The sequence below is a fragment of the Bos mutus genome, chromosome 6, assembly GCF_027580195.1.
Source record: "Bos mutus isolate GX-2022 chromosome 6, NWIPB_WYAK_1.1, whole genome shotgun sequence".
NCBI classification, from domain to species: domain Eukaryota; kingdom Metazoa; phylum Chordata; class Mammalia; order Artiodactyla; family Bovidae; genus Bos; species Bos mutus.
The window spans coordinates 90,070,380-90,082,087 of record NC_091622.1 but is presented as its reverse complement, the minus strand read 5'-3'; the positions used below and the strand labels follow the sequence as shown (position 1 = coordinate 90,082,087).

The 11,708-nt window shown below is 43.3% G+C and overlaps 1 protein-coding gene across 1 annotated transcript; it reads right to left on the bottom strand.

Annotated features, from left to right (window-relative positions):
- Positions 1-9,646: 9,646 nt before the first annotated feature.
- On the bottom strand, positions 9,647-11,041 carry LOC102267751 (fatty acid-binding protein, heart). The gene is made up of 2 exons (XM_005909120.2): positions 10,994-11,041; positions 9,647-10,060 (listed from the first exon to the last, which is right to left on the bottom strand). Exons 1-2 carry the CDS (start codon positions 11,039-11,041, stop codon positions 9,647-9,649), a joined length of 462 nt encoding a protein of 153 aa, XP_005909182.2.
- Between the last annotated feature and the right edge of the window lie 667 nt (positions 11,042-11,708).

Below are 11,708 nucleotides of genomic sequence, written 5' to 3'. Positions count from 1 at the left end.
GTGCTTCTATCATCAGTTCCTTCTCCAGGTTGAGCAGGGGAATTTTCTTGTCCCTATGTGGTTCATCTAGGTCCACAAATTATTGTTGTTTCTTATGTGTGCAGAGAGCATGTCCTAGGGATCATTAACTTACTGAGTTCACTGGGCAAGTGGTGGGCCTCATGCCACCCTTGTTTTATTGCTTTGGGGCATGTCTCGTGCTTCTGTTACATGGTTTTGTTGCTAAGAAAGCCTGCTTGGTTTTATGGTTAGGCAAACTTGCTTTCTTGAGCTATCATTAACTTACAGGGATTTTCCATATTTTTCCTACTTACACTCCCCTAGTAAGATTAACTAATCACTTACATTGTCCCTTTACTCTGTCCCTGTCAAACCTACAATTAGTCTCCTTCCTTTGATGATCAGTCCATTTGCTTACACACATACCTACCTGTCTGTCTCCTCCGCTATATATTTTTCAAATAGAAAAGCTGTTTGTTGAGTTACTTCTAGACCCTCCGGGAGAGTCAGGGCCAGATTCTGAAAGCACACAGACGGGCGAGGTCAATACCCAGAGTCGCCGCCGCCGCCAAAATGTCTGTGTCTTTAAAGATTGCGAACCACATCTTTTTTATAACCTCTTTCTGTTCCAAACCATCTAGCTCTGTGATTTTTATCTGACAATAGGAATAGAAGCCCTATGAAGGTAAGAATGTTAGTCATGGTTTACAGGCAAAGTATAGGCTTCAAAAGCTTAAGAAATTTATCATGTCACTCAATTAATAAATGATAGAACTGTGGGTGTTTGTTGAGAAGACTCTTGAGAGTCCCTTGGACTGCAAGGAGTTCAAACCAGTCAATCCTTAAGGAAATCAACCCTAATAGTCATTGGAAGGACTGATGCTGAAGCTGAAGCTCCAATACTTTGGCCACCTGATGTGAAGAACCAACTCATTGGAAAAGACCCTGATGCTGGGAAAGATTGAGGGCAGGAGGAGAAGAGGGCGACAGAGGATGAGATGGTTGGATGGCATCACCAACTCTGAGGACATGAGTTTGAGCAAACTCTGGGAGATAGTGGACAGGGAAGTCTGGCTTGCTGCAGTTCATGGAGTTGTAAAGAACTGGACATGACTGAGCGACTGAACAACAACATGATTACTTAGATCTGGAATCAATAAAAAAAATATATATGTATTTTGTTTAGATAATATAAACTTTTGGAGCTTAGACTCCTGGAGCTACAAGTAACCTCATCCATTTACAGAGGAGGAAGCATGTTTCTCCAGCCGTAAACAAAACTTCACATTAATTAAATTAGATTTGGATACTGCTCACCTTGAATCAAACATTGTAGCCAGGGGAATGGTGTGCACTGCTTGGCTTGGGTCTCTGTTAAATTTCTTTGAATTAATGAAAGAGCAAAAGGAAACGGGATTATACTGATTGGTCTAGGTTAATGACCACCTGGCTTCCACCCAGCTGGAGGCAAACAAGGAATGGATGCTGGAGAAACAGTCGCAGTGCTCACCAGGGATATTTTGAAAATGCAAAAGGTATGCTTCCTCTTAGATTTTGATCGATTCTGACATATTGTCCTCCAGAAATGCCGTGCCAATTTACATTCCCAGCAACAGTGTATAAGAACGTACCTCCCTACAACTGGACCATATTAGAAAATACTACTAATAGTTTCCATGGGGCTTCTCTGGTGGTCCAGTGGTTAAGAATCTGCCTGCTGATGCAAGTGCCTAGAATGTGAACTCAAGTGGGCCTTAGTACGCATCACTATGAACAAAGCTAGTGGAGGTGATGGAATTCCTGTTGAACTATTTCAAATCCTAAAAGATGATGCTGTGAAAGTGCTGCACTCAATATGCTGGCAAATTTGGAAAACTCAGCAGTGGCCACAGGACTGGAAAAGGTCAGTTTTCATTCCAATCCCAAAGAAAGGCAGAATGCTCAAACTACCACACAACTGCACTCATCTCACACTCTAGTAAAGTAATCCTGAAAATTCTCCAAGCCAGGCTTCAACAATATGTGAACCATGAACTTCCAGATGTTCAAGCTGGATTTAGAAAAGGCAGAGGAACCAGAGATCAAATTGCCAACATCTGCTGGATCATTGAAAAAGCAAGAGAGTTCCAGAAAAACATCTATTTCTGCTTTATTGACTATGCCAAAGCCTTTGACTGTGTGGATAACAACAAACTGGAAAATTCTGAAAGAGATGGGAATACCAGACCGCCTGACCTGCCTCTCGAGAAATCTGTATGCAGGTCAGGAAGCAACAGTTAGAACCAGACATGGAACAACAGTTCCAAATCGGGAAAGGAGTACGTCAAGGCTGTATATTGTCACCCTGCTTATTTAACTTATATTCAAAGTACATCATGAGAAACGCTGGGCTGAATGAAGCACAAGCTGGAATCAAGATTGCTGGGAGAAATATCACTAACCTCAGATATGCAGATGACACCACCCTGATGGCAGAAAGTGAAGAAGAACTGAAGAGCCTCTTGATGAAAGTGAAAGAGGAGAGTGAAAAAGTTGGCTTAAAGCTCAACATTCAGAAAACTAAGATCATGGCATCCAATTGCATCACTTCATGGCGAATAGATGGGGAAACAGTGGAAACAGTGGCTGACTTTGTTTTCTTGGGCTCCAAAATCACCGCAGATGGTGACTGCAGTCATGAAACTAAAAGATCCTTACTCCTTGGAAGGAAAGTTATGACCAACCTAGACAGTGTATTAAAAAGCAGAGACATTACTTTGCCAACAAAGATCCGTCTAGTCAAAGCTATGGTTTTTCCAATAGTCACGTATGGATGTGAGAGTTGGATTATAAGGAAAGCTGAGCACCAAAAAATTGATGCTTTTGAACTGTGGTGTTGGAGAAGACTTTTCAGAGTCCCTTGGACTGCAAGGAGATCCAACCAATCCATCCTAAAGGAGATCAGTCCTGAGTGTTCATTGGAAGGACTGATGTTGAAGCTGAAACTCCAATAGTTTGGCCACATCATGCGAAGAACTGACTCATTCGAAAAGACCCTGATGCTGGGAAAGATTGAAGGCAGGAGAAGGGGATGACAGAAGATGAGATGGTTGGATGGCATCACCAAGTCAATGGGCATGAGTTTGGGTAAGCTCCGGGAATTGGTGATGGACACGAGGCCTGGCGTGCTGCAGTCCATGGGGTCGCAAAGAGTTGGACATGACTGAATGACTGGACTGGACTGGACTGGGAAGATCCCACATGCCTTGGAGCAGCTAAGCCCATGCACCACAACAACTGAGCCTGTGCTCTAGAGCCCATGTGCCCAGAGCTTGTGCTCCGCAAGAAGACAAGCCACTGCAATGAGAAGCCCATGCTTCACAGTGAAGAGTAGCCCCTACTCGCTGCAACTAGAGAAAGCCCTCACTCTATACGAATACCCAGCACAGACAAAAATAAAAATAAATGAGTAAATCTTAGAAAAATTTACCATGGGGACCAAACTGGGTGAAAGTTCAGTTCAGTTCAGTCGCTCAGTCGTGTCCGACTCTTCGTGACCCCAAGGACCACAGCACGCCAGGCCTCCCTGTCCATCACCAGCTCCCGGGGTCTACTCAAACTCATGACCATTTAGTTGATGATGCCATCCAACCATCTCATACTCTGTTGTCCCCTTTTCCTCCTGCCTTCAATCTTTCCCAGAATCAGGGTCTTTTCAAATGAGTCAGCTCTTCGCATCACATGGCCAAGTATTGGAGTTACTATGCTTTAGTTAATGAAAAATATTAAAGGTCTTAAGAAAAACTGAAGCAGATTTCAGCTCTACTATTGGAGATTTTCCTTTGTAGGTATGTTTCCCACCTCCTGAAAACAAAGGCAAACACCAGATTCAGATAACATAGTTTGGTACAAAGTATATTGTAGATCAAAAATTATTTTAAACTGGGAAATACAATGCAGCCTGGAGAATGTATTTTTTTAATTAATTTTTTTATTGAAGGATAATTGATTTACAGAATTTTGTTGTTTTCTGTCAAACCTCAACATGAATCAGTCATTGGTATACATATATCCCTTCCCTTTTGAAACTTCCTCCCACCTCCCTCCCCATCTTACCCCTCTAGGTTGATAAAGAGCCCCTGTTTGAGTTTCCTGAGCCATATAGCAAATTCCTGTTGGCTATCTATTTTACATATGGTAATGTAAGTTTCCATGTTACTCTTTCCATACATTTCACCCTCTCCTCCCCTCTCCCATGTTCCTAAGTCTATTCTCTATGTCTGTTTCTCCATTTCTGCCCTGTAAATAAATTCTTCAGAACCATTTTTCTAGATTCTGTATATGTATGTTAGAATATGATATGTATCTTTCTCTCTCTGACTCACTTCACTCTGTATAATAGGTTCTAGGTTCATCCACCTCATCAGAACTGACTCAAATGCATTTATCTTTATGGCTGAGTAATACTCCATTGTGTATATGTACCACAACTTCTTTATCCATTCATCTGTCGATGGGCGTCTAGGTTGCTTCCATGTTCTAGCTGTTGTACATAGTGTTGCAATGAACAATGGGATACATGTGTCTTTCAACCCTGGTTTCTTCAGGTTTCCTTCTATGCCTAGAAGTGGGATTGCTGGGTCATATGGTGTTTTTGTTCCTATTTTTTAAGGAATCTCCATACCATCTTCCATAGTGGTTGTATCAATTTACATTCCCACCAACCGTTCAAGAGCATTCCCTTCTCTCCACACCCTCTCCAGCATTTGTTGTTTGTAGACTTTTTGATGATGGCGATTCTGACCAGTGTGAGGTGATATCTCATTGTGGTTTTGACTTGCATTTCTCTAATAATGAGCGATGTTGAGCATCTTTTCATGTGTTTTTAGCCATCTGTATGTCTTCTTTGGAGAAATGTCTGTTTAGGTCTTTCCCCCACTTTTTGATTGGGTTGTTTGTTTTTCTGGTATTGAGTTGTATGAGCTGCTTGTATATTTTGGAAGTTAATCCTTTGTCAGTTGTTTCATTTGCTCTTATTTTCTCCCATTCTGAGGGTTGTCACCTTGCTTATAGTTTCCTTGCTTATGGTTGCTTATAGTGCAAAAGCTTTTAAGTTTAATCAGGTCCCACTTGTTTACTTTTGTTTTTATTTCTGTTACTCTAGGAGGTGGGTCATAGAGGATCTTGCTTTGATTTATGTCATTGTGTGTTCTGCCTATGTTTAATTATACTTGTCATCCCAGGTAAGGTGGTCAGATCTCAGATCCCCTTTCTTCTGTTGAGTCTTGGGAGAAAATAAGTTAATGAGAGAGAGGCATTTTTCCCTTTTAGGGTAGAGGAATGAAGAAGTCAGTGCTGCCTGGATGGCTGGAAGTTATTTAAGGAGAGTTATGAAAGTTCTGAGCTCGGGAGCTTTTGTAGTTGACATTACATCCACTTCGCTATGGTGACCCCTACTCCTTTGGCTCCGCCCATGGCTGCCCAGTGCTGCCAAGCATGATCCAGGAGGTGGCAGTAAAACCCCGTTCACTGTAAGCGATTTTCGTCCTACGGGGAAAAGTGCTAAAACCTGTGATGAGTTTCACTTGAGGGGTATTATCTGCCCTTTTGTCCATGCCATAAATGGTCTTCTTTCCCCATTTTTAAGGGCCCAGTGTTGAGGATTGCTTAATCTATTTGATTTGGCAAACAGAGAAGACGGCAGCAGAGAATGAGACAAGTAGATAGCATCACTGACTAAATGGACATGAACCTGAGCAAACTCCAGGAGATAGTGGAGGACAGGAAGCCTGGTGTGCTTCAGTCCATGGGGTCGCAAAGAGTCGGACACGACTTAGCATCTGAGCACGAGGGGCTCTAAGAAGCATAGAGGGAGCCGAAGAGACCCAAGGTATGTGGACTTTGTCTCTGATTGGATCAGGTTCTCCCCTAAGGTCAGCAAGTTGCTGGTGATTCAGAGGTCAGTGAAGCAGAAGCAGGGGCCGGAGGAGAGCTCTGCTGGTGGGAGCATTCCTGTGGGGAGGAGGAGCTGTGGATTTCACTGAGAAGCCTGAGTAAAAGAAAAGAATTTGGAAAATTATGAAAGTAAATTTGCCTCACAATGATGAAAGGTGAGCAGAAGGGTAAAGGCAGAGTGGCAGGAGGCGGATCAGCCCACTTCAAAGAATGCTAATCCCAAAAGAGTGCTGAACATCTTTGGAATGAATTGGAAATACAGTTTCCAAGTGTGATTTACAAGTAGCCAAATGTAAGCTGATGCTCACAATGAATGAAAATTGGAGAATTAGTCTGCACTGGCACTGGTAAGGATGTGGAGAAAAGGGAGCCCTTGTAAACTGCTGTTGGAAATGTAAATTGGTGCAGCCGCTACAGAAAACAGTATGGAGGTTTCTCAAAAATCTAAAAATAGAACTACCATACACTGGCAATTCCACTCTTGGGTATGTATCTGGGGAGAAAAAGCAAACCAAAAACATGAAAAAAATACATGCACCTTAATGTTCACAGCAGCATTATTTACAGTTGCCAAAATACGAAAGCAGCCTAAGTGTCCATCAACAGATGAAGAATAAAGAAGATGTGGTACATATGTGCGTGCTAGGTCGCTTCCCTCATGTCTGACTCTTTGCGACCCTGTGGACTGTAGCCCACCAGGCTCCTCTGTCCGTGGATTCTCCAGGCAGGAATACTGGAGTGCGTTGCTGTGCCTCCTCCAGGGGATCTTCCCGACCCAGGGGTTGAACCTGCATCTAAGTCCACCTGCATTGGCAGAGGAGTTCTTTACCACTAGCACCAGCTGGGAAGCCCCCAGTACATATATATTCAGCCCCTCAAAAAAGAATGAAATTTTACCATTTGTAGCAACACTGTTGAACTTGGAGGGCATTATGTGAAGTGAAGTAAGTCAAACAGAGAAAGAAAACTACTGTATTATATCACTACTACTACTACTACTAAGTCGCTTCAGTCGTGTCTGACTCTGTGCGACCCCATAGACAGCAGCCCACCAGGCTCCCCCATCCCTGGGATTCTCCAGGCAAGAATACTGGAGTGGGTTGCCATTTCCTTCTCCAATATTATATCACTAACATGTGGAATTTCACTAACATGTAGAATTTTAAAAAGACAACAAACCAGTGACTATAACAAAAAGATTCACAGATATAGAGAATAAACTAATGGTTACCAGTGGGGAGAGGGAAGGGAGGAAAGGTTATATAGGCATAGGGAGTAGGAGCTACAAGCTATTAGGTATAAAATAAACTACAAGGATACATTGTACAACATGGGGAACAGAACCAATTTTTTTTTTTTAATGTATTTGTTTATTTTTTGGCTGCTCTGGGTCTTTGTTACTGCATGCCCGCTTTCTCTAGCTGTGGTGAGAGGGGCTTTGCTTGTTGCAGAGCCTGGGCTCTAGGGTGCTCAGACTCAGTAGTTGTGGCTCATGGGCTTAGTTGCTCTGCAGCATGTGGAATCTTCCTGGAGCAGGGATCAAACTCGTGTGCCCTTTAGCACCAAGCAGATTCTTTTTTTTTTTTTTTTAAATTATGGCTGCATAGGGTGTCAGTTTGCGGCACGCAGGATCTTCATTGCATCATGCAGGACCTTTGCTCCATGGCATGTGGGATCTTAGTTCCCTGACCAGGGATTGACCTTGTGTCCCCTAAATTGCAGGGTGGATTCTTAACCACTGGACCACCAGGGAAGTCCCAGCAAGCAGATTTTTAACCACTGAACCACCAAGGAAGTCCTAGCCAATATTTTATAACTATGGAGTATAACTGATCACTTCATGGGAATTAGATGGGGAAACAGTGGAAACAGTGTCAGACTTTATTTTTTGGGGGCTCCAAAATCACTTCAGATGGTGATTGCAGCCATGAAATTAAAAGACGCTTACTTCTTGAAAGGAAAGTTATGACCAACCTAGATAGCATATTGAAAAGCAGAGACATTACTTTGCCAACAAAGGTCTGTCTAGTCAAGGCTATGGTTTTTCCAGTGGTCATGTATGGATGTGAGAGTTGGACTGTGAAGAAAGCTGAGCACTGAAGAATTGATGCTTTTGAACTGTGGTGTTGGAGAAGACTCTTGAGAGTCCCTTGGACTGCAAGGAGATCCAACCAATCCATTCTAAAGGAGATCTGGAAGGACTGATGCTAAAGCTGAAACTCTAATACTTTGGCCACCTCATGCGAAGAGTTGACTCATTGGAAAAGACTCTGATGCTGGGAGGGATTGGGGGCAGGAGGAGAAGGGGACGACAGAGGATGAGATGGCTGGATGGCATCACCGACTCGATGGACATGAGTTTGGATGAACTCCGGGAGTTGGTGATGGACAGGGAGGCCTGGCGTGCTGTGATTCATGGGGTCGCAAAGAGTCAGACACGACTGAGCGACTGAACTGAACTGAACCGATAACCTTTAAAATTGTGAATCACTGTATTATACATCTGTAACTTATATAATATTGTACATCAACTATACTTCAATTTTTAAGAAAGTACCTAAGCATTGTAACCCTTGTTTTCTTTAGAGTTGGAAGCAGCTCTCTCTAGATTATGCAGCTCTCCTGAAAGTTTGTAATTACTGCTATCAAAATTGGATATCTCCTGTTACGGGCTGAACTCATCCCCTTCAAATTCCTATGTTGAAGCCTTGTCCACTGGATTTCAGAATGTGATATATTTGGAGACAGTACCTTAAAAAGGTGATGGAAGTTAAAATGAGGCCATTATGGTGGGTCCAAATCCAATTTGATTGATGTCCTTACTAAGAGAGTATGTGGATACACAAGAGAGACAGCAGAGGCACACAGGCGCAGGGAAAAGGCCATGTGAGAAGGCAGCTAGTGTGTGACCATCTGCAAACCAAGGAGAGAGTCCTTTGAGCGAACCCATCCTGCTGACGCCTTGATCCTGGACCATCAGCCTCTAGAACTCAGAGAAAATAAGTCTCTATTATTTAAGCCACCCAGCCTTTATAAAGGCAACGCAAGCAAGCTAGTACACTTCTTCAAATAATTTTTGAAATGCCATAAGGTAACATTTACAAAAGAAGTTGGCTCTTAGTTTTTCATTTTTAATCAGTAATTTAGCTAATCCCAGTGTTGGAATGTGCCATAGCCCAATCACTCAGACCCAAACTTCCTTCCTGGTTTGAATGTCCCTTGCTGACACCTGCTGCCCACAAATCCCCAGAACACACCCCCCAACCATGATGAAACCACGTATGAGAGTGCTGCCGTCTTCTGACTTCCCTAAAGTAGTTGCTTTTATTTTCCAGAGAAGGAGTAAGTTCTGTGCAAAGAAGAAGTTCTGGATAGAAGGGCCCCCTTCCTAAAACTGTGTGATACTTTGTCACATTGATCCCAAAGCAGCTCTGCTCTTTTCAGAGGCTCCTAAAGGCTTCTTTCTTTTTTTTTTTTTGGCCTTGACTCTGCGTTATTGACCTCAGAGCAGCACCCTTTGGATGCAGTTAAAAAACCAAACATACACAATGAGATTGGAACTGGATTTAGGCTGATGCCACCTGACACCAGGAAAATTTCCGCAATCAAGGTAGATTTATATAAAATGCTAGGGGAGAAAAATGAGGCAATCTGGTGCCGAGTCCATGAGTAGCCAACTGGCAGAAGAGCAGTCAGTAAAGGAGTGGACAGGTCATGCCTCTTCCTTGTAAGTACGATTGCAAATCGCACTGCAGTGGGTGAGCAGCAGGATGAGTTTCTCATCAACTATTTCCCATACAAGTGTTGTCTCTTGTCCATTCCACTTCTGCACGTGGACAAATTTGCCTCCATCCAGCATCACGATGGACTTGACTTTCCTGTCATCTGCTGTTGTCTCATTGAAATTCACTCCCAGCTTGAAGCTGACCTCCCTATTCTGGATGACGCTTTGTGTTTCTATGGTGATTGTGTCCCCATTCACTTCGATGACTGTGATAGGCTTGGTAATATTGGCCGCCTGTTTGGTAGCAAAACCCACACCAAGAGACTTCATGTAGTCATCGAAATTCCTGCTATCCACTAACTTCCAGGTACCCATGAAGGTGTCCACTGTGGTGAGGCTGGGCTAGGCTGGGAAAGAGAAGACAGAGAATGTGTGCAAGGATTCTGGGACCCTGTTTCTTTTTTTAAAAAAATTATTTAAAATTTTACTTTTGGCGACGCTGGGTCTTTGTTGCTGCACAGACTTTCCACTAGTTGTAGCCAGCAGGGGCTGCTGTCTAGCTGTGGTGTGAGGGCTTCTCATTGCCGTGGCTTCTCTTGTTGGGGAGCATGGGCTCTCTGCTCACAGACTTCAGTAGTTGTAGCATGTGGGCTCAGTAATTGTGTCCTGGGCTCTGGAGCACAGGGGCTTAGTTACTCTACAACATGTGGGATCTTCCTGGACCAGGGGTCGGAGCCCCATCGTCTCCTGCATTGGCAGGAGGATTCTTTGCCACTGCATCACCAAGGAAGACCTTAAAGTTTCTTTTAAAGACATTGGCAGGGGCCCTTCCCTGGCATCCAGGCACAGGTTTGATCCCTGGTTGGGGAACCAAGATCCCACATGCCACGCTGAGTAACCAAAAAAAAAAAAAAAGACATTTTGATCATCATCTGGTGCTCATCACCCAGCTCCAGTTCAATCCAGGTGGTGGTTGTGGAAGGACATGCCATCTTATATCTTTTATTTCTCCCTTTGAGACCCCAACCTCCAACTGAATTCCCTCTCCTTACCCAATTAAAAACTGTCTTCCCCAGATACCAGTGAACATGAGTTTCAGCTGAACCAGTCTAGATGCCCCATAACTCTTATAATCAACATATGAATCACTACAAGGTCGGTCATACTGTGGGCTGTAGGAATAGAATTTTATGTTTAACTTAGCTTCAAGGCAAGAATAAATACATGGTTAATTTTCTGTGAATTTACTCATCTGTGATGAGTAACTATGTACATGATACAACAGAATTAGTTTTTACCATACAGAGCAGCAAACAAGATCTTTTAAGCACCTACTTTTACAGTTTCAGTTTCAAAATAACACACCCAAACATCTTTCCCCATATGGGCATGACTACCACTCTTTAAATTCTAGTAATTGTATCATGCCCAGATCAGACCAGATCAGTTGCTCAGTCGTGTCCGACTCTTTGCAGCCCCATGAATCACAGCATGCAAGGCCTCCCTGTCCATCACCAACTCCCGGAGTTCACTGAGACTCACGTGCATTGAGTCAGTGATGCCATCCAGCCATCTCATCCTCTGTCGTCCCCTTCTCCTCTTGCCCAAGTCACTAGTTAAAAATTGGACATCATGCTGACATATTTTTAAACATTAAAAAAAAACAAAAACTCAGAAGACAGAAAAATTCCAAGGGCAGAAAGTGTTGGGATATAAATTTTTTTAAAATAAAATTTAAGGACAAGAGGGATATGATAAAAAGCTACTGGTATTACCAACTCCACCGTGTCCGACTCTTTGCAACCCCATGGACAGTAGCCTGCACCAGGCTCCTCTGTCCATGGGATTTTCTAGGCAAGAGTACTAGAGTGGGTTGCCATTTCCTTCTCCAGGGAATCTTCCCGACCCAGGGATCAAACCCAGGTCTCCCGAATTGATAGACAGATGCTTTACCGTCTGAGCCACCAGGGAAGGCCCACATTACCAACTCAGGGCACAGTTCAGGAACAAGTATGAATTATCATACAGGGTTTTCAGATCTTTCCCTGAA

What these genes read in the sequence shown, in the direction of transcription:
- LOC102267751 (XM_005909120.2), bottom strand. Translation starts at nt 11,041, where the DNA reads ATGGGGAAAGATGTTTGGGTGTGTTATTTTGAAACTGAAACTGTAAAA. An exon ending in TTGAAACTGAAACTGTAAAA is followed by an intron (nt 10,061 to 10,993) that starts GTAGGTGCTTAA and finishes TTCCCAGCCTAG; the next exon opens with CCCAGCCTCACCACAGTGGA.